This window comes from Triturus cristatus, chromosome 1_2 (assembly GCF_964204655.1).
Source record: "Triturus cristatus chromosome 1_2, aTriCri1.1, whole genome shotgun sequence".
Classification (NCBI taxonomy): Eukaryota; Metazoa; Chordata; class Amphibia; order Caudata; family Salamandridae; genus Triturus; species Triturus cristatus.
Genome location: NC_140580.1, coordinates 399,610,776 through 399,634,271, shown reverse-complemented (window position 1 = coordinate 399,634,271; position 23,496 = coordinate 399,610,776). Strand labels below are relative to the sequence as shown.

The following is a 23,496-nucleotide window of genomic DNA, read 5'->3' as shown; positions in this document are numbered from 1 at the left end:
GAGGAAATGTAGCAACATGCTGTCACAGACTACCGAGATTACACAGACACATAAACATTTAATCAAGGGCTCGCCAAGAACGAATCAGACCAGTGCTCTGCAGCAGCCTTCCAGAGGTGGTGCCAGCACTACTGGTTATGCTGGTCAAAGGCAAGTACACATTTTCGCCTGCCTGCCTACCTAACAAGCCATCACCTGTGCACTGCTGTATATTCCCTGATGAGTGCACTCGCTGTGTGGGAGTGTGCACGCTTTCTTTCTTAGCAACATGAGGAAAAGCTGGTGCCAAGCAGTCTGCAAACTTTCCTCTCGCCCACCTCTTGAACCTGCGCCTGCAGCCCTGCACAAATGTAAAACACGGCACCCAGAGGCAGGAGGGGGGTGAAGGGCTGGGATCGGGTGGCATTAAATGGGTTTTCATTGATTTCGGCAAGCCGATCAAATGCGTGGCGCTATTCTCAAACATGACAAAAGACCATAAAGCGCGTCTTAAAACAGAAGTGCTTTAAAGAATGGCGAAGTTTCAGTTCTTCAAAAAAAAAAACACCTCCTGTTTTCAGTTGCAGATCTTTATCTGTCATGTTTTTTTTTGTTGTGTACCTGGTTTTATATTGTTTGCTCTTCAAGAAACGTATTCGCTGAAACAAAGGAATATGAAGAACCTATGCTTCGAGAGAAGGCATGGACCGCGGGGTGGGGGGGGGGAGAAGGCACCGACAGCGGGATTTGAAAAAAAAAGATAGCAAAAGTGAAAGCAGGGGTGCGCGCGCGCCGGCAAAACACGCGAGTGGTGCGCGCGCAGCACCACCAAAAGTGAAAGTAATCATGCTCCAGATGGCGCCTCGGGCGCTGAAAGCTGGCAGCTGTGCACGTTCACACTCGCGTGAACGCAAGCTTTAGGCCCTCAAAAGCAGGTGGGTAGCACTTTGAAAACCCACTTACTAAATGTCTCGCCTGAGACAGCGCATGCGTTCGCTCAGGCGAGACCTAAAAAGTATTGTAAGCAATGGGTGGAGCTTCACTCCTAAAGCTTATACAACAGGTCGCTAAGCGACAGCACCAGTGCTGTCTAGGCTCGACCTAAAAACAAAATTGTTATCCATTTCACAGTTCTCACAGTTTTGTTCCCTACAACAGAAGACTGACTTAGTGCAAGTGTTTGATAGTGTGAGAAGACTCTCGCTCTCTCTCTCTCCAGACAGATGGCCCAATATGGCCACATGAATGATCTAAATTAACATCATACCAGAAATATTGATTTACCTTAGTGAAGAGTTCCAGGCTGGAAATAGTTTAGGCCTATATAATTTGTCTTGGGGAGGTTTTTCTATCTTGTGAAACACCCTTCAGGCAGTGTAAGGAGCGTTTTTACTCAAAGTGTTTTACCTCAGTTGGCCCAGCATACAGCATGGGAGCTGGGAAGATGGCAACAACAGTCGTCTTGGCATCCAGGACCCCCTCCTCCAGTACGGCTGCATGCTGCTTAATGCGCCATTCCAAAGGCACATCATCATCTTTTGTCCACCCTCCCAAGGGATGAAGCAGAAGAACAGGGTAGTTGTACCCGCGTTCCAAGAGGCGGCGTCTGGTGTCCTGCATCAACAGAGCATGCCCGTTGTGGACAGGGTTACGCAGTTGAAAGGCAAAAACAGCATCTGGAGAGAAAGAGTACACATAGTTTCAGGCAGACAAACGCTTTACATGTTTTAGCTGGCAATACCTGTGATATTTTCCGAAAGCAAACTCTTAAATGAGTGGAAAAACACCAGCTATGTCGACACTGGTACACAATATCCACAGTGTCAATGTGGTCCCTACAACTCATTTTGGTTGTACGACGGTACAACACTGGTAAATACATTGCATGCCTCTAAGTTTTTTTAGCATGCATGTTTTACGTATGTTTTTACCGCAATAATTCATTTACATCACATGCCAATACCACGCATTGTTTTTATATTTAAAAACAATGAATTTGACCCCCCACCCCCAACTTACCTTAAATTTGTGGTATTGGTATGCAATGTAAATGCTTAATCGCTGGTAAAAAAAATGCGTGCTGAAAAATGCGAGGCAAACGCATGAGATGTATTTACCTCGTTGTAAAGGCAGTTTCCCCTCATTTTCCACTTCTCTGCCATTCTATTTTTTGACTCATTACTTGTCAAAGCCCAAATCCATTAGGTCGATCCTTAGATTCATAGGGCAACAGGAAGTATTCGTATGTTAAAGCACGGGGCTCAAAGAGAAAATTCACACATTTAACTTATTTAAGACATCATATATTCTGATGTTCATAGAAATCACAGCGTGCCAGGATTACATTTAAAGTCCTCAACCACTAAAACTCCAAAGAAAACTCAAAAGATGTGTTCGAACAAATGAAGTAAAAGAAGGGACAATACCCTTTTATAGTCCAAGATTATCAGAATACAAAATTTCAGCAAAAAATAAGAAAAGGAGTCCCAAGAAGTTAGGGCCTGTTGCCCATGGGCACAGTAAATACCAGTACACATTTTTTAAAAAAATCAATTGGCCCACAAAGTGCGAGAGGGCGCTAAAAGTAGTTACAGACTGGATTATGCACCAGAAAAAACGTGAAAGTGCCTGAATGAAATAAAAAAAAATAATAAACAGCAAACCAATCTTATTAGGACAGAAAAGCATGCAGGGCAAGCATTTTCTCACACTCTACTGCACAAAGCAGGCTTTAATTCAATAGCTCATACTTCAAATCCTGTAAACGTAAAACAAGCACACTTGTTTATTTCTAACATTATTCATTTTGGACCTTTTACACTGCCAGAGCTTCGAATAAATCACTGTTGCTTTGGTTAAAAAAAAAAAAAAAAAGTAATTATGTTTGAGTACACACGGAAACACATCAATCCACACAACATTGTTAATTACTATTCAGATTTCTCTTCATGTAACAGTGTTTTGCTCTAAGATTGCGAAGTGTGCCAAATTCAATAAACATGTATTGGCAAAGCCAATAGGTCTTGCCTATGTGAGATTTATTGGCTTTCCTTTTCTTAGTAATGTTATACATCATTTGTCCAAAAGGATTATTATATTATATAATATAATAGTAAGAATATATGATAACATTTGTTTAGTATGGCCTGACCTTGTATAGTATGGCATTGTATAGTATAGTATGCCTGTCATTGTATAGTTTGGTATGGTGTGGCTTGTCATTGTATGGTATTTTATGGTAGGTCACTGTAGAGGATGGTACGGCATGATCTGTCCTTGTATAGTATAATATACTAAAGTATAGTATGTCTATAACTGTATAGTCTGGTATGTATGGTTTGTCATTTTATAGTATGGTATGGACTGAGTAAGAGAGTATGGCTGGTGGTTCACTCTCAGAGGGGGAAGCCCACATTTACAGGGTCAGTCTAGTGCCTGTCAGTAACTACTTTATGGCGCATCCCTTCCCATCTTTTAACAATCACTGGATGGCTGAACTTTCTAGCAAGTCTCGCACTTTAAGGCATCATGGGAGATCTCCCAGAGATGGCCCCTCCCTTCCCTGGTCACTGTTGAAAACTCCCGATTCTCTAATAATATATCCCCCAGCGCCCCCAAACACAAACTTGGCATGTGGGTTCATGAGTCAAATGTAAAAGTTCAGTTAAAGTGCAAAGTGCCATGCTTTCTACAATGCAGGATAGACGCCCAGCTTTTGTCAGTTCTAGGTATGGAAAATAAAAGAGCATTCCTGTCATAAATGCTGTAGAAAGCAAGAAAAATAATTTGTTTTTACAAATGTTATTTTTGTAAATATAAATCTCCGTATGGCACTTCACAAGTTGTTATTTTCTGCGTAACAACGATTTTTTGCCCTCTAACTGCATTGCTATGTGACTATCTAATCAATACCACTTCCCTTTCCAGTTTGTTCTAAATTCAGCTTTTCATGCCGAATTAAGTTGCTTTTAAGTCTTAGAATGGTAGCATGGAAAGCCAGACACCTCTCCACATGGAAGTGGAAACGCGTCTTAAGCTGCGAGTCCTAAAAAGCACCGATATATTAGTGTGTGGGCTAACTTAAAATGAGACATTTAGACACAGTATCAATTTTTCAACTGCCTCAAAATGGAGTAATTCTATAAACATGTGAGATTAGGGGGTTGCCAAAAGTGAAAGATGCTGGGAGAGGCTGTACCTACCACCACACAGCTCTAGTCAGCCCGGCTGCCCTGCTTCCACACCCAAGCTCTGCAGCAGTCTTGGCAGTGAGGGGCGGGAGAGGACTTTTTCACCTCAGGCAGGAAGAAGAGGAGAGAGAGGCGAGACCTGGAGTGGTGCTTCAGCCTCACATGCACAGAGCACTGTATGTTGATGACATGCTGTGAGAGGATGGCCACGTGTCGTTCGGAGCTAGGTCTCAGTTCACGAGTGACTGTAATTCTTTACGGCGTGCTGCTGCACACTGCCGCCTCCACACGGCATAGAAAGTCTGTACAAGTGGGCATGCGCATTTGTTTTTCTGGGAGATGGGCTCATTGTTTGACAAAGAAAGCGGAGGTTAGCTTGTTTCTCGTTCTGGGTCATAAATCAGTACAGCATTATACGCCGTGGCCCTCGGTTCATGGGCAAACAGCCAGCCCCTCACTGATCCTCAAGCAGAGATAGTTTATCGGCACTACCTTGTGAACAAAGCGGACCTCAGCTCTGCTTTGTGCATCCTGTTAAAAAACAAGAAGAGGCAGGCAAAACAAAGGGCAGGGAAAGGCAATAAGAGACGGACAGATGAGGGAGAGAAATTGACACGAGAGAAGCTAGAGGGAGATAGGACAGGGGTACGTGGGGGCTAAGATGAAACAGGGACAGGGTGAGAGAAGAGAGGTAACGACGGGGGAAGGGGGTTGGGAGGAAACATAAGCAACATGAAATGGGATAGGGTAGTGCCTGAAAACACAAGCACTCATGTGGAGTGCTTGAAAACAAAGAAAAAAATTGCTCCAAAAATGGGAGCAGTGGGAGGACACAAGTACTCCATGAGAGGAGAGACGATTTGAAGCACACATGTAGTGTCAAATAGAAGAGGGGCAAATGCGACCCATGCTGAAGTAACCAATGTTAAGCATATGGGTGGGCTGTAGCCCACTAACTGTAAACCATATGCCTCAAAGAGACAGCGAATACACTGTCTATGTGAAAACTAAAAAAGCGGTACCTAACAGTCTTTATATTTCAAAAGGGCAAATATAATGATGGGGACAGAAGAAGGGGACACTTTTCAAATGAACCCTGATATGCCGTGGATGGCATGGCCGGAACAGATTTTTGGTTCATTTGAATTTCATGTGAAAATCTGGACTGTCTCTCAAACTCTTCCAACTAGTAATGTAAGGCACAACAGTAAAAAGGAAACTTTGGTTAGAAATTCCCAATACCTTAAGATTTGCTCTCTCATGTATTAACCATTTAACCATGGACACAAACCTAGTAAATGTGTTTGATACATAAGGTCCTTAGTCTTTAAAAAATAAAATCCTATGCAGATTTAACTAAATTATTGAACCAGTGGGCTACCCATGCAATCAGTTATTTATAACTGAGCTGAAAAGTTCTTAACCATTTGAAGGTGACATGAGAAAAGGCCTTGCACTAATAACAGTAATAAGCCTGAGTACCCAGGGTGCAGGAGTTACAGACTATGTGATAGGAGTTTATAAAGGGCATGCATACAAGAGAGGGACTCTTGATACTAGCCTGCTAGAGTAAGAAAAGCCAAATCTAGTTTGCTGTGCAGAACGGAATGCATCACCTATGCATCGGATGCAGCTCGGATGGTTTTACAAGGTTCAGTGTTCTAATTGGGCAGCTCTACCTCTGAAACATCTGTGTCTGTGTTCATGACATTCTTTTCCATTTCTTCAGTGTCTGACCCTCATGTCGGGTTGAAACGAGCTTTGGAGTCGACCATACCTTGTGCTTCACCCTACCATAGGGGGTGGGAAAGGCCAGGATGTCTAATCATTTCTCAGGTTTTCGGCTTTTGAAAAGGTCCCAAAGCATTGGTAAGGCAAGCTTTAGGGCCCCCTCAAATATCCCAATCCTGCCGTGACCATGGGGATTAAACTCACATCGATAGGTGCAATACCCTAATTTGTGGAAGTGATCAATTGTACAATAATCTTTTATATTAAAGCTTACAATTTTGAAATTTCCCTCTTCACTGGTTACGCTTTCAGCTCAGCAGCCGCAGCGTGTGGTGGGGAGGTGGGGCCTGCTGGGGGAGATTTCGACGGATGATGAAAAGGGAAAATTAATTTTTCCTCGACGGACAATGATGAGGGAAAATTATTTAATTTTCCCTCGTCATCGTCCGTTGAAATCTGCCCCCAGCGGGCCCCACCACTCCACCGCTCTTACCTGCACGTGCCACGGCTGCAGCTCAGACCACTTGCCAGTGCGTTCATAGTTCATGACCAATGCTACTAAAGAACATCACTAAAGTTGTGGGTACACCCAGGGCCAGACTGGGAACCGAAACCGGCCCTGGCAAACTGCTCAGCCGGCCCCCCCTGGGGGAGTTGAAGGGGTGCGGCCGAGCTGTTTGCAAGGCCCGGTTTCGAACGATTTTGTTACCAGGGGCCGATATTGCAGGACCCTGATAACAAAAAAGGCCCCCCATGGGCCAAAAACCGTCCCCCACCCTGGCGGCCCACCAGGAAAATGCCCGGGGGCCAGCTAGGGCCAGTCCGCCCTGGGTACACCTCGGCAGCGAGGCCTTGATGTTGGCCAATAAACAAGACTCAGTTGAAGCAAAGTAACACATTCCAACGGCTGGTGTGATATTTGCCTGCAATAAAGCTGGATTGTAGTTTTCTGTACAAAACTGAGGTTACTTTAATGTGTTTATTCGTGATGTAGATGTGTGATGTCTTCAATTCACTTTCATTTTAAATATAAGGCTCAAATGCATTTAGGTAGCTGAACAATAACATGCTATGGGTTTTACCCTTATCCAGTGCTTCGCAAACTTTAGATCTACGACCCACTTTTTAGAATGACAAACTTTTGTGACCCACCTACCTTTAATGGATATGAGGCGGGTGAATTGCTAATGTAACTAAAGCAGCATCTGGCAGGGCACTGCCATTTACAGACACCACATTTTCCATTGAAATGGCTGCTAAATGTGCACAGACATACAGTTTTACTGATAAACTATATTGTACACAAATGACAATGTCTTAAAATTGGGTTTCTGTGAATTTGTATTATTTTTTGCATCACCAAGTAAAGTGTCTTGATGTGTTTTGATCCTATTAACAACTTTGCTTCCATCACACTTCGAAACTAAAAGAAATTGTGCTTCATTTTTGCTTTTCGAACTGCTGAATGTATACAGTTTGTTTACAGGCATTTACAAGCTGTTGTGCGTTACAAAAATTACATCCTACAGCCTTTCCTTTCACACTCTCTGTACCTCAGAAAGATTATCACATAATTCACTACCTTTCTTTCTCTGACTGCAAAGTGAGAGGAGTTTGTAATCGCCCGTCACCATGTTAAACAACATAAAAAGCAATTTGTCAGAAGAAATAGCCTGAAATTAGATTTTTGACTTTGAGGTGCAGGTAAATGGGTCAATTTAAATTCAGAATATAAAGGCATCTATATTTATTGCCTGGACTTTCACGGCCCACCACAAATCGGTTTGTGATCCGTCCAGTGGTGTAATGAAACTTGAGGCCCTCCCCCTGAAAAGTACATGCAGGGGGGGCCCCCCACACTCCAGACCCAGTTTGAAGCTTTATAGCCAATGGCCTGCAAGTGCCAGAGGGGGCCCCCAGAGCTCGAGGGTCCCTCCCCCGCACTTTGGGGGCTGCAGCGGCTTTTGTTACGCCACTAGACCCATCGGTGGGTCTCGACCCACAGTTTATGAAACACTACCCTAATCTGAAGCCCAAGGATGATCACACAGAAGGATGTGCTAGTTATCTTGATGCCATTTGCAGACTCTTGTTAAAAGCCTCATAACCTGGGGGAGAGAGTTAATTGCCTTGTTTGCAAGTTTATTATTATTTTAACGCACCAGCTGTCACGTTCGTTTTCTCCAGCTATTTACATCCCACAAAAAAATGTCAAGATAAATCCTGTGATTAATTCTCTTACTGAAGAGAGATCGAAGTTTTGTTTAATTGGGGATTTTACTCACTATAAAGTAGCGCAGAGTGTTAATGTGCCTGCTGCAGAAAGCAAGTACCGAGCACATTACAAAGTGCATAGAATGTACATTGGTTAGTGGGTTACTCCTTTTAAAACAAACGTCATTTCGTTACTTACAATTTATAAGTTAAAATCCTAATATAGGGTGCTCAGGGGGTTCGACTGGTCCTGCTCCAGATCGGATCGGATAGCATTATATGCTGACGATGTTCTCATTTTTATGACAGACCCGTGGTACTCTGGACCGCGTATATTGGAAAACAAGTATTTGGTGACACCATGGGCCTCCATGCAAACCCAGCTAAGTCCATCCTCTTCCCAGTATGCGGACATCAAGGCCGTGAATCGTGGGCCGCACAGCTGTCCCAGGCCACAGATGGCTTCAAATACCTGGGAATTTTCATTTCCCCATGCCCCTAGACTTCATGGACGCACAATATCACCCCTCTGTTAGCTCGCCTCAAAAATGAAACGATGATCTGGTCTGCTCTCTCTTTGTCCCTCTATGGGCGCTCCGCCATCTTCAAAATGGTTTCCCTGCCTAGGATCTTATATCGCCTCCAAAATTTCCCATATCCTATCCACCGTACATGGTTTGCCCAAATCAACGCAATACAAAATAAATTCCTCTGGGGCAGTGGGGCGGTTCACATGGCGCTCCGTACCTGCGCACAATCCACGTATTGTGGGGGGATCGCGGCTGCTGACATCTATTCTTATTATGTTGCATCACACATCCTTGTAATTAACGAATTATGGTATAATTCTCCCACTGATCCCGCTTATGCCATTGAGCACGCTTCGATGGAACAAACCCCCCTATCCCATTTTTATATAGTTACAGGAGGCTTGACCATTTACCACCGGCTGGCAGGCTAGTCATACAGCTATGGAGGGCAAAGACCAGACAGATGGGCTGGAAGGGGCGACTCACTCAACAGACTCCCCTGTGGAATGGTACACACCTCGGAACGGTTAACACACTGAGCGGGTTCCAGGGATGGGACTTGGTTGGGATTTCATCCCTAGGAGATGTTCTGAAGGGCACTACCTTAAAATAATTTCAGCAACTACAGGCTGATTTTGACCTCCATAAATCTCAATATTACAAGTTTTTACAGCTTAGACACGCACTGTCGCCCCAGATCTGAAATCTAAAGGCTCTCCCCGAGTTCCAGCCTTTGGAGGGGCGCTTGTTGATGGGAGACCTTGGACTACACAAAATTAGGCAGATATACCAGACACTGACGACACACACTCCCACCACTCTGGACAAGACCTGACAGGCCTGGCAGGCCGATATCCCCGAACTGACAGAGGATGATTGGGTCGAGGCGATTGCCAGTCCGTGGGGTGTGGCGGTCTCCACCCGATTCAGGCCCATACAATTCAAATATTTACATAGAGTGTATTACACGAGAGTACGGCTGTGGTGAATGGGGGTCATCCAATCCCCAGTGTGTCTGCGGTGTGGCAGTGAGGACGGGTCTTTCTTCCATACGATCTGGTCCTGTACGGCCCTACAGTCCTTTTGGAGCAGAGTTCGGTCATGTCTTATTGAGGTGCTGGGGTGGGTGCTCTCACTGGACCCACAACTGTTTTTGTTACATTCGATGGATGACATTGGGGGGAACCGATGCAAACAACACCTATTGTTCCTTGTCCTCACTGTTGCCAAATGAGACATAGCACAGGAATGGAAGGCATCATCTCCCCGACTATCGGCAAACGGAAAACCGAATTAGATAGGTGTATGGGAGCCGAGATTGCGGTATTTGAGGCCAGGGACTGCCCAGGGAAGCATCATAAGATATGGTCGCGGTGGGCGACATATCGTGGTATCGACTTGCCCCCCATGCCCGAGGAAGACTTGTGAGTGGCATCTCCCGCTTCCGGCCATGGGTCCCCTAGGTTCTTATCTCTTGACTGATCTATTGTACCACTGTGTTATATATTTTGCATCTGCTGAAGTACGTGCTATATCACCAAAGTTGACCACTGTCTGCATTTTGTTTAGTTTGTTAAGATCATTGATGTCCCTGCATATGTGGCAGGGATTGTATATGGACATAGAAATGGTTAATGCTGCACAGATTGTCCGACTGCTTCGATGCGCCATTGTGGGGCTGATGCCCGATGTCTTGCAAAATGACCAAATAAAATTTGTTGTTAAAAAAAAAATCCTAATATAGGATTTGAACTTATAAGTTGCAAGTAACAAAATGATGTCTCTTTTAAAAGCAGTTACCCACTGATTTATTTACACTCTATGCACTTTGTAATTTTACTGAACTATTAACTTTTAGCGAAGAACTGCATGCACGCTGCAAAGTATAGATCTGCGCAAAGATTTAGGTTGCAAAAAGGATTAATTTGGGCAGAAATCTATTCTAATTATTAAAGAGAACCCCCAACTATGGAGTTCCTTTTTAATTTCTTGGACCACGCACTATTGAACTATAATGCCTACCAGTATTGATGACTTGTGACTCCCACACCTTGTAGTCCTCTGACTTATGTAACATTATGTGAAGGTGATCTTTGGGGGGGTGCCAACAAACATTGTTGCACCGGGCGCCACCAGCTCTAAAGCCCGCCCTGCTCATAACATTAACTGCAATGGACTCCCTAACTGACACCTAGTTTATCATCATAAATGTGCGATGTTTAAAATCATATAAACTATTTCAAATGTTGAAATTGTTTCTTAGTAGAATGCACAGCTTTTTTGACTTTGTGGATTTACAGTTTTATAGCATGGCTGACGTACTATTAGTTTAGAGGTTGGTGTGAAAATTCAGCAAAAATCTTACACACAGAGATGTGTTATTACAGAAACAATATCACATTTATGTACTCGTGTGTGCTTTCCTAAATGTGCCACCAACAGGTTTCTTGTGTCTCAGGCTACGGAAAGGAAACCAATCCCGTAAACTACAAGAAAGAGAACATTATGGAAGAAAGTATGGGCGCCCTGGCGTAAATACAGAGGAACGGGTGCACTCTTGGAGGGGTTGTGATATTGGAAATGATGGATGGTCCCTGTGGTTCCCTGATGTGTAATTTCCTGATAACATTTGTATTATTTCCCAATGTGATATACAGACTCTGTTTTGTATTGTATGGTCTCATGAGCATTGTTAATAAAAAGATTTAAAAAAAAAAAAAAGAAAGAGAACATTAAAAGAAAGGAAAAAAGCGGCTCAGGTATGTACCACCAAAAAGCAAGCCAGTTCAAATGACGAAAGAGCAAAAAACAAAAAGGAAAACATTGGAGTGTAAAACATACTAGCAAACTGCTTTTTGTTTTGGTTGTTCAGTATTCAAAAATCTTGAAAACCCTCCTGCCACACTAAAAATGTAACTAGAAACAGATAATGCTGCTTGGAGTCATGGACATTTTCTTTTACAGTATCTGCGCTGAATGTAAAACATGTCTCTAATTTTCTTGTTACAGTACAGTTGTGACATTATTAGGGACCTCTTATAAGAAAATGACGTAGCAAACAATGTAAATAACAACAAGCTTTTCAGCTCTTCTGAATGGTATTCCTAAAATGAACAGTCATTAGTAGAATGGTGACATTTAAGGCAGCATGATTATTTTTTGCATGGCTATAGCTTATTATAGGAAAGTACGAATCACTCTACATGTTACCATACATGAGCTACAGATATAATGAACTGTATATTAAAATGTTTTATGACAACATACTAGCTGTAAATTGGCCAGTTTAATTTAGCACTACCATTCCACAGGGTTTTCTGAATATTTGCAACTATGTTCAATCACATGGAATGATTTAAGCTTTTTTGGGAAACGAGTAACGGTGTGACCATGTATTATATGAAATAAAATACCCTCTGCCATACCTTAAAAGGATATTACAAATCATCTCAGAGTTACATGACCTTATGAAAGAACTCTGCCTTTGCCTCAGTTCCGCTATACAGCTACAGATCCCTTCGTTGACTTGCAATAGCCTTATAATGTACAGCAGAAGGTACTTTATCCCACATATGGTTTATGCATAGAAAAAAATAACTTATCTTGTAACTAGACAGTAAAATACTTCTTAGTTGATCCCTGGAAATCCAAATCAACAGAAAAACATGAATGAGGCATTTTCACCTGAATGGTGGAACGACAAAATGAAGAACAATTCCAAGTAAATATATGTAAAAAAATTCTAACAGTTAATAAGAGAAAATGGCCTCATGGTATCATTATATCTAGGATGATTGCTACACAGTGGCTGAAAGACAGATGGGAATGTCAATTACAACCACAGGAATGCTCACCCGCACTCATCTGTTCAAACTTCTTTTTCAGCTCCAGTGGGGTTAATCGGTACTTATCCAGGCCATCATTCCACCTTATTCTCTCCAACACCTGAAGCTCTCCACCAACCAGCCAATCCCCACTTTCCAAGATCATCTTTAAGAGAAATAAGAACTTGTCACATTTTGAAAAGAGTCTACGAAGAAATTGATGATCCAACCAATTTCTTTTATTCAGCATTTATATTGGGCTCCATTTATTTTACTCTACACTATTTAAAGTCATTTCGCCCAATTTACATTCAATGCTATATAAGAATTTTAAAGGTATTTACAAGTACAGTGCCCCCCCCCAACTTTTACCAGTAAAGTAATTATTCTATATGAAGTTAAAAACTTTGTCACAACGATATTGCAAGTCATAGAAGAATTTCTTTAAAAAGCACAAAAATGTTTAAGGCTGACTTCCTTTTATGGTAAAGGGTTTCCAAGATGGCGTTCAGTATTCTCTTCATACAGTGAAAGGGACGCTTGATTCTGTACAGTAAGGGCTACTGAAATTACACAAATTCACTGCATTTTCCATATAATCTCAGATTTGTCGCCTTTGCCTCCTAATCCACAATCTGCTGGATCCGTTTTCAGATTTCACCAAAAAGTTGTGTTTCTTCTTCAAATGGCGGAAATGTTATTATACTCTGCTCATGACTGCAAAACAGCTCCCAATACTGTAAAAGCATGGGGATAGGCTTTTGTTTTACTAATTATGCAAATTCATGATTACACTGCTATTTCTTCAATGACACAGGTATTTCAAGAGGACACAAGCCTCCCAAACGTTTTGCATTACTTAGATGTCTTAAATGTTAATATTCCTCCTTGCGACACAACTGATAAATATATGCGGGGTTGCGTCTTCTCATTAAGTGGTATTTCAACGTGCCCTAAGGCAAATTGGAGCTCCAAAAGCTAGTTTGGAAAGCATAACTAGTTTTGTGCACAAGGAAAGAGGCACACATCGTATTAAAAGTAGTGCGAACAGGTTACGTCTATGTACGCAAAATATGTATATGGTTTGCAGGCACTTCACATAATGCATAACTCATGTAGGTACAAAGGTCAGCAAAATAAAGTTGATGTTCGTACACGTCCAGGTATGAAAAAAAGCATAGGTGAATTAACATTTGGAATTGGATCTGCTTACTGTGTATAGATTTGTTTAAGAAACCACTGTTATCTACAGCCCTGGAATCCCATTGGTCAGCTATTTGCTGATTTCACATCCCTCCTCTTTCACATTACGTGCCATGGTAATTACATCTTAGGGTACTTGAATTTTAGGTCGCCACTGCCATGGTCCCTGACGCATCATGCATCTGTATTCGCTCAGACCACTCCTCTGTCATATTTGGGAGATTTCTGGGTTTACTATGTCAATCAAGTGCACTCTCCAATCTGTTTGTAGAAAAATTTGTAAGCAAGGAACTTCCCCTCTACACTGACCACAAAAATTCAGATAGGCTTGGATAGGATAGGGAAAGTGGATAGAGAATATGGCGCTGGTTTCAGTTTTCTCCTGTGGCACTAGGTCGGATGCATGCCTTTTCATTTAACAACAAGCATTGAGTTTTAATAAACAATACACCATCAAACAAAACTGCCATGGAATCACTGGTGTTACTGGTAGAAGGCAAATGTGGTCATACAAGGGCAACTGTATGCCAATGAGTAAATCCAGCTGCAGTGTATGAAATAACAAACATTCTAAACAAATTTTCAATCAAGAAAACTTTCAAAACCAACTTTCCACACATGAAAGCAATGCACCAACGTAACACGCTACATAGAAATCAGCAGCATTTGCGCCACGACCTATTGTCCACCTACTTTTACATGTGGGTGTTTTGCAGACGTGGTTCCCCAAACACGACAACAGCGCTCCTCCTTCCTGTGTTCATAGAACTCCGGGTTGCTGAGAATGGCCACCTTCCGCCCGTTGTGGACCAGTGCAAACGCTGAAGAGTCTTCCAGACGTTTCTTATCTTCTGTGGAGAGCGGGAGCACGATGGGGATGCTCAGGTTGATGAGGCCACCTGCAAGGTGACGTCAATGTGTTACACATCTCTGGCGAGCGCGTGGCGCCAGACGCCATCTTCACTCAAGAGCCAACTCAGAATCGGTAACCTACCATGAAACCGTGGTCTGGAGTCCAATATCGATCCGTGGCGCAGGCAGAGATCTAATAGCTTAATTCACCAAAAGCAATTTTAACAACTCGCTATATTATCAACCACATCTCTCTACTTCTATGAAATTAGTCAACTTCCATAAAAATTAATTCTTTCTATGCCAGTGACTGATGCCTGCATAAAAAGGTAATCTGATGAACATGCTCGTGGGTTTGACTTTATTCCATGGACCTATCACTTATTATATACTGAAGCCTATTAATATTTATTTATTGTGGCCAAGTATTTAATTCCTTTGAGGTGAATAGATATACATCATCTTCTTGTCAGAACATCTTGCTATCCCAGCGGCAATGTGTATTATTATTTCCTTAACAAACGATGTTTTTTACCTCCAATGGATGTCCCATAGATACTGTACATGGTTAGTGAAAATGAACAAACATAAAGTCAATGAACAGTGCAAAGAAATAGAAAACGCCCCAACAGTAAATGAAGCACAACAGGACATGGGTTTTGGTCGAGCGAGGGAGTGATTGGACAACAAAGGAGAAAGGAGCTGTCATAAGGATATACAGATACCTGCCAACCCTGACGGCTTGACCAATCACAACCTCCGTACTACACTTTCAACCTGACCTGCTTCCCACCAACAGTCAACACTTGAAATCCTGAACACGTCCCAGAACTATGCAAAGGAGGCGTCAGAATCTTGCATTATTTAATCTCAGAATGCATTCTCACCAAATACTAATTTTAGATGCACCCCGGCAGTCTTAAAACACCGTGAACAAATGCATAATTGTACACAGAAACACATCACTAGAACAAATGTGATTAGTATATTATCATTACATACGTTATGGCGGATTTATATGCAAAAACATGGCACGAGAACTGCACGAACCAATACCATTATGTATTTGAGTTGATTCGTTAGTACAAAATAGGTTGTCACTTCAGAGCCCTGTGACATAAAATGTGTCCACTGAACTTAGGTGACTGCAGCTGCCACAGATTACCAGGAGTACTCAAATGTGTATTTATTTCTGTACACACAAGCACACTTAAGTCCATTTCACATAGTCACACTGCACTTTATCATCTTCTGCTTTTGTTGTAAAAAACTTTCCCCATATAAAAAGAAAACCCTTCTCCTCACACAGGGTAACCATTTCCTTCTGGGCCATGAACATTAATTTAATTCCCCTCATTTCGGGCAGATTTTACAATGCGTATTAAGTCCCATGTGAACCCCAAACTTACCCTCATACCCACAAAGCAAGGAATTCTAAGACCCCAGACCAAAAGCGAATCAACCAACACTGGCCATTGTGCTGCATGAAACGGAGATAAAGTGCCCGTCTTTGCATCCAGAGAGTCTACGGCTGCTTTGGCCTGATTGAAGAAGAGGGCTTTGGCAGCGATAGCACTTCTACAAGGCTAGACACAACGTGCTCTTGTAGGGACAGCCCGACGTCCTGGCACCTGAAGCCTTTCCTTCATGCCGCAAGCCTCACGAGTCTCTTTCGACTTGGAGTTATGTACGATCAGGAGGACACTATCAAGCTCCAATTTACCTCCTCGATATCCTTGGCTGGGGAGCCTAGTGGGTTTCTCGGAGCAAGAAAGAGATTGATGTGATCTGGGACTGGATAACCTCTTCCTTGGAAATATCTGGATTTATCCCATTAGATTTTGTCCCTAACTAGGAATTGAAAAGCCTAGGACATTAATGTTCAACAACTGCCCACATTTTCAAGGTGCCGTAGTGTCACCTCCATCTGAATCATGATAGTCAAGGTGCACTACTAGAACCCTACAAATCACTTTTGGGATTCTCTTGCCTTCCTCACAGATGTTTCAAGAACGTCTGTCTGGATGCGTGGACCTTCACATCTGCCCCCAGTGGTGGCACTTGAAACATAACTGAGGGCGCAAGACTAATCCCAATAATATACAATTATTTCTCCTGGTCTTTCATGAATGGAAAAATGAGCTTCTCTCCGGGCGCCTGAGCAGCACCCGCAACAAGCCCACTAGCCTCTTTGACTCAAGATCCTTTCCCTATGAAGGAGGGTGAAGGAAATGGCTCCCGCTTCATTTTTTTGGGCAGGTTTTATCTGGAGGCATCTCAATTGGCTATCAGAGTGCGTAAAGGTAAGCCTGATTCCAGTACTCAGTCGCTCACTGTTTGGAGGGCTCCCTGTGGGTGAGGATCCTGACCAGCCCACTGCACCCACCAAGCCCCCATCAGCTAGTGTAAGACACTATGTTGCAAGCAGCAGTGCCTAACCCCTGCCCCGAAGAACTACTGAAAGCGCAAGTACCACCTCCGCACCATGCAGCATCGGCCCTTACTTGAACTCCCATCCCAACAATATTTGCCACCCAGCAGGGCTGAGCATCCACTGGGTGTCAGTAAAGCACCGCGCCTGTCTTCGGGACCATATCGCAGTCACAACTATCATCTTTCATCAATGCTGAAACTGATGGGAAGATGACTTCTGAGATCAGATCTGACCTTCCAGGTAACAGTGAGGATCTGCATTATGTTATGGAGGGACCTCTCAGTTCTGTTGTTCGAAACTGCTGAACAGAAGTAGTTCCTCTTCTCCGGAGAGGCACAAAGCTCAAACAAAGGAGGGTTTGGGGCTTGAAGGAGCTGGCACTGCATCTCCTTCCCTGCCCTGGTCCCACCACAACGTCCACTCATGCTCACATGTACAAATGTGCTTCAGTTACATGGATTCCCCAGCATAACTGCATTTAATAAATTCTGCACCAGGGCAGGTGCAAATTGGATCGGATTTAGTATGTAAATGTTCTTAACAGAGAGAATGTTAGAGCAAGAGCTGGATTAATGTATGTAGCATTTCATACTTTGTCAGAAACATCATGGCGCACATTTGTGTTTCTCACAACAAACATTCAGGGCAACAAGATAAAATAAAACCATCCATTTTGTGTCCTCTGAATTTAAAGAAGGCTGTCCCTGTACAGATATATTTTCCATACTTTAAAGCAATGCATATATGTTAAGGCCAACGTTTTGGCTTCAGGCCACTGCTTTACTATCGTTTGTTGAATATATGCACACCGTCTTATCACTACTACCCACTCTAAATTAAACGTGTCCCCTTACAAATGACAGATCACATCACAGTAGCATCGTGCAAGATTTCTTATTTAGTGTTAGGAAAAACATCAACCGCACTACATTACATATCTTCACTATTTATTAAAACAAAGTAGGAATTAAAATTGACATTAACGCATTTTATTGCATCATTTCTATGGCGTTGTCATACCACTTGTTTGAGTTCCAACGCGCTGTGCAGAACAGGGGTCAGGGGCTCTGATTCGACACCGTTCTGTGTATATGTGGCAGCAAACTAAACGATGCATGCCCTTTCAGAGGCACCGTTCATCGAGGTAACCAATCCCCGAAGGCTGATGCTTCACAAATATTGACACAGCACTTAAAGCATCCTGGAGTGATGTGTCAACATTTGTGAGCAGCTGGGCGAAGGGTGGGGTGGGGTGGCGTGGTGCTACTATGAGAAACAGATCACCTCTGGGTTTGGTAGGATCTAAGTTGCAGGGAAGGACGTCATTAAAATGCTCCACCAGAAACGTACATCCAGCCAGTTCTGGTGAACACTGCTCCCAGGATCTGGACTGTCAAACCCTTAAAGCTTGGTCATGTATTATGTTCTGTGCACTCTTTACCACCATGTAACCTGGCTATAGTTAGCAATTAAAGGGAGTAACCCCTTCATGATACATAGCACAGTCTCAATGAGGGCAGCGCTGCTAAGCACACGGTGAGGTCAGGGCAGGATAGCGAGCGGACAACGCCATCTACACTCAAGGCGTTCTTCGTTAGAGGAAATTGTGGGCTTCCTGCGACAGCTAGATGGCTAGAGAAAGCCGCAGAGACTTATAATACTGCCTCAAAGAAGTATTCGGATGCTTCCATTGGTAGTATGGCCGAAAAATTGGGACACATGACAAGAAGGCTAAATCTGTTACAATCTTGCTTGAGGTGCAACTCTCCAGAAAATATGCCATGACGGGAAATCGAGAGCTGCATTTGTATGTTTGATAGGCAGCTGGAACTCCCAGACAGGAACGGTGAACACAGGTCATGAAATGAATACTACTACCGGTACTAGAATCCTACACGTGTAAGGAGCAATAAAGTGATGAAGTAAAAGATGGTCGGGAGTCCCCGAAGGGTTTATGGTGTACTTTGGCAAAGTGATGGACAGGGTTTGCAAGAGGATGAGATTGTTGAAGGGTGGATTTCAAGTTGATGAAGAAAGAATCAAATCTTAGGCTTAAAAGTGGGGGTTTCAATGCAGAAGCACCAACAGGAATCTCTGCATCTTTATGGTACAGAGGTGAGTTTGGGGGTGTGGAAGAGTGGGGGGAGGCAGCCTGAAGCACCTACCTATGTGGTGCAAGAGGGGATGCTGGAACTGGATCTGGTGAAGTTTAACAGAGTACGGTTGGCTTAGAGATTTTTCTGGGAATGGAAGAAAAATGGGGTAAAACGCTTGGTAAGTAATAATAGCTGGTGTGTGTATTAAGAAACTTGGAAGAGGGGGGCATAGGGCAGATTTAGCAAGTATCAAGAAGGTGGCAGAAGGTGACCACTTGCCAACCTAGGATGGGTAAATAAAAGAATAAGCCACTGGCAGTATGTACACAAGCAACACAATTTACACCAAGTCAATGAAGGAATGAAACTGAGGGTAAAAGACTAAGACAAAGATGAGGGACAAAAAGTGGTCCGTAACCCTTGTCGCTGGCAACAGCTAGCATATATGAGTATGTTGATCCGAGAGTAACTTAAGAGTTGGGAAAATGCTAAATGAATGAACATGCAAGGTGAAAGCAATGAAGCTGACTGAAATTCTAATAAAATTATCTTAAAAAACAGAGGGCATCTCATTGATTTGTATGTAGAAGCGGAGGAAGCAGAGAGACCACATAACTGCTGAAACCCTGAGATAGCAGGCCAGAGGAGAATAAAAAGTAAGAAGTGTCTAGAGATAAAGATAGTGGATGCTCTTGAAATCTAGAAGGGGAGTAAATGACATTGACCCTGATGTGTGGTTGAAAATGAGGCACGTAAGGAGAATCAAGTATCATCTGGCACACAGCCGTCGACTGCCCAAGCATGGCATTAACGTAATATAGAGAAGAAGATTTGCACTCCATCTATAAAAGTCTCTGAACTCCTCTAGGAGTAAAGGTTAGTGATGGGCTGCTTCTTCTCCTCGTCCTTCTTTCCTTGACCTTGGGGATCTGGCTGTTATAGATGGAGCACACTGAAAGAGCAACTACTTTCCACAGGAAGCAAATGTAGTAGTTGTAGAAGAGGAGACATAGTTCTCCACTTTTACAGCAAAAAGAAAAACTATTGGGTTCTATTGAGGTGTTGACGGGGGGGGGTTTTATTGCTTAGATTTGGGGTGTCGGATACGCGTGCGGGGATTTCACAGCTTGTATTTCTAGCTTTCATTTACTGTGTTTTTCCCCCTGACCCACCGCGCTACCTATTGCCAACCCTCTGGAGTTGCACCCTTTTTCTTTGACTGTATTCCATGTATCCTGCCCTCCTATCCCCCTCCCCCATGGTTTGTTTTGTTTCAATAAAACGTTTTAAACATAAAAAGAAAAACTAGAAGTGTGTCTTGGTTTGAAACAAGTGAAGCGTGTTATTGGGCTTAAATGTAATTTACAGGGAGTTAATGGAGTCCAATTTGGGGACTGCTGCATGGGTGATCGCCTTTGCTTTTCTGACTGAAAACCATGCACCTGTGATGCCAACAAGAGCCCTCTGTCAAAAAAAGATGCAAGTTTTTCGACCGGGTTAAAGAAAATCGTTGCTTCCAACACCCTTTGTCCTGATGAAGAGTAGAGAATGATTGAATATGTTTCTGATATGGAAGATTACATTTTTGGGAGTTTTTAATTTAAATTTTTTTTAAAAACATTTTATTTATCCAAATAATCGCAGACCTATGGTACAAAAAGTAAAAGAAATGAATTGGCATCCAACCTTGGCTGTGCTCACAGATGTAAGGGCAGATTAACTGTGTAATTAGAATCTTTGTTCAGTAGAGATATTTCTCAAACATGTACAGAATTCAAAACTAGCCAGTGCCCCAAGCCACTGGACTCTCAAATTACAGGGCCAGCCTTTTGCGGACCTTCAGTTTGTATCCCAGCAGCCACCTCGCCTTTTCTAATTGTTTTCGTTGACAAGTCGAAGGCACCGCATGGCAAAGCACGATGGAATGCACATGTGTGTGATGCTCAGCAATCTTTTCTTTGTTAATGCTGAGATGTTTCTAGTATGTACAGCCTGTTATCTTCAATTGCAGACTATGCCTTAAAGCTACACTATTACAGGAATGCACTTATTTCTTCTTGTTACCTACCCGCGCCGCTGCCTCACACCTATTTTGCTTGGCCTGCAGGTCTCTTTCCTCCTCCCAGATATGGGTTGCTTGGCCAGTTGCTCTTGCTCTCCTATTATAGGAAAAACCCCTCTCCTTTCTCCCCACAGATGCAGAAAAGTTTTCCCGGACACTCTTAGATGCAGATAAGCAGGGTCGGCTTTAGCGCTGGTGGCGCTCCGTGCGACAATCACTTTTGTCGCCCCCCCACGCCACATGACCGCCTCCTCTGATTCCTGGCAAAACTGCTCTTAATCTCTCCAATCATAAGATATCGCTATGCTAAACACAGACCCTCCCAACCCCGAGGTCAGCTCCCCCCTCCACAGGTCAGCACCCAGTGTGGCCGCACCGGTCGCACTGCCCTAAAGCCGACCCTGCAGGTAAGCATGGCTGATGAAGTGAGAGTTTGTCTGTCGCTGTGTATACTGGGTCTTATCTAAAGAGTGTGGTTGATCATGTACAAGTGACTGTAGTTCACGTGTGCTAGAAGAGTCAGTAGATGGTTGCAGAATAAGAACTTATTTTCAATGCTATACTACTGTAGATCCATATACGTTTCCGTATAGTGCAGGAGGCAGCAGATAAGTGGCCGACCAGACAACAGGCATACATTTCAGACACCCAACTATATAATGCACTAAATCTAATGTCCCCATCACACACTCGACTGCAATGGGACACCGTGAAAGTGTTGCCATGCATCTTTCGTCTGAGAGTTAATCCGCATGCTCACAATCACTCTTAGAAATGGAACACCTCAATCTCAAAAGAATTTCTCATGCTAAGCATGTGTGACTTTAGTGTGGTGAGATTTTAGGGATCAAATGCAAAGATATTGGTGGGGAGGCAGAGCAGAATTGTGCATTCTGTAAGAACGTGAAAATATGCAGTGCATGTAATTATTTGTATTCATGATAAAAGTGTCAAAACTGTAGGATAATTCCCAAATTATGTGAAATGATCATGCAGTGCTGTGCCCTGAAAATTGCCTTTTAAATTCGGCAGAGAAATAAAGTGCAATTTAGCCTCAAACACGTGCATGCAACTCACTCCAGTTAATGCCAACCTAAATGATAGCAGTACACAACCACAAAAACCTTCGGAGCATACCTTATGGAGATATGTTGAGGGTCGCGGACCCTGTGCCATGTCAGAGGATTCCACAAGGGAAAAGAAGCAAAAGGAGAAAGATGTAAAGGCAGAGATGTTGAAAGAAGACCACTTGGCAGTGCATTTCAAAGAGAGTTCAACAGAACACATATACACATTTCAAAATCCAGATTGGCTGACCAAAAGAACTGTGTAGATTCTAAAAATGTGCCCAACCTGCAAACACAAAAAGGAGAACAAAACTGATTTACTAAACTAGCCTGCATTAGAACGTTTAAAATTAAATGAAGAAATTTATTACGTTTATTAAATATAAGCATATGGTTGAGCTGGAGTTACTACTCCGTAGAACGAAGAGTAACTGGATTTTAAGTTTGTTAGTAAAGCGCCGGCTGCTCTTTAAAATAATAGAAATATTTAGCTTTTTGGGCAAACAACATATAATGTGGGTTTGCCTACTTGGATGTTTTGATGATGACAATCACTGAAGAACATGTATAGGATTTACAACAATTAGATTTGTAAACTAGTCGTCATTTTTGGGCAAACTTGACAGTCAGAACCCCTCTTCTCTGCACCCTTTCAAGAAACACAGCAGCACCCTGCTTTCTGACTAGGATTTTCCTATCTGCTTGCATACACACGGCTGCTGGAGAAAATTCAGTTTGCTCAGCACATGCTTCTGAAGAAAATAGAGAAGGTGATGGGTGAAAAGCTTACGTTGGCGCTTTCACTGCTAATTACTCAGGGTCGCGTTGCAATCCTAAGGTTTTTGCTGACAATGAAACCGCAAACAGTGACCTACCATATACAAGTCAGCATAGTCCCTCCTCCAAAAGCAATAGCCCAGCTTCAACAGCAAATGCCCCCTCTAAGAAGAGACTGTACGACCGCCACACTATTTCAGACTTTTAAAACTTTATCAAAGGGGTGACGCTTGAGTCCAAAGTCAAGGAACTATTGCACCCAACCCACATTTGAACAAACCTATCACACTGGAGTGAAAAATAAAAAAAAGTGATGGGTGGAATGCTTGAATTGATCTGTGTCACTGGTAATTACTCTTAGTCTCCTGCCAATCGATCTCTTTTTTTCATTTTTTGCTGACTGTACCTCTACAGACCTGGACCAACCATGTGCATATTAATGAGATATGTTAATTTCTCTTTTTCTAGCTGATCGAGTTCAGAAACCATTTCTCTGATCGCTTTCAGAAAGGCGAGCAGCATTCTTCTTTACGACCA

The 23,496-nt window shown here is 42.9% G+C and overlaps 1 protein-coding gene across 2 annotated transcripts in view; it reads right to left on the bottom strand.

The window, feature by feature from the left end:
- Positions 1–23,496, bottom strand: part of PAPSS2 (3'-phosphoadenosine 5'-phosphosulfate synthase 2) — a 194,225-nt gene that overhangs the window by 29,218 nt on the left and 141,511 nt on the right. For both annotated transcript variants that reach the window (XM_085605564.1, XM_085605556.1), the window contains 3 exons: positions 14,365–14,570; positions 12,499–12,634; positions 1,387–1,655 (listed from right to left, as the gene is read on the bottom strand). In XM_085605564.1, the coding sequence (XP_085461690.1) occupies positions 1,387–1,655; positions 12,499–12,634; positions 14,365–14,570 (611 nt within the window). The remainder of the gene's footprint in view (positions 1–1,386; positions 1,656–12,498; positions 12,635–14,364; positions 14,571–23,496) is intronic.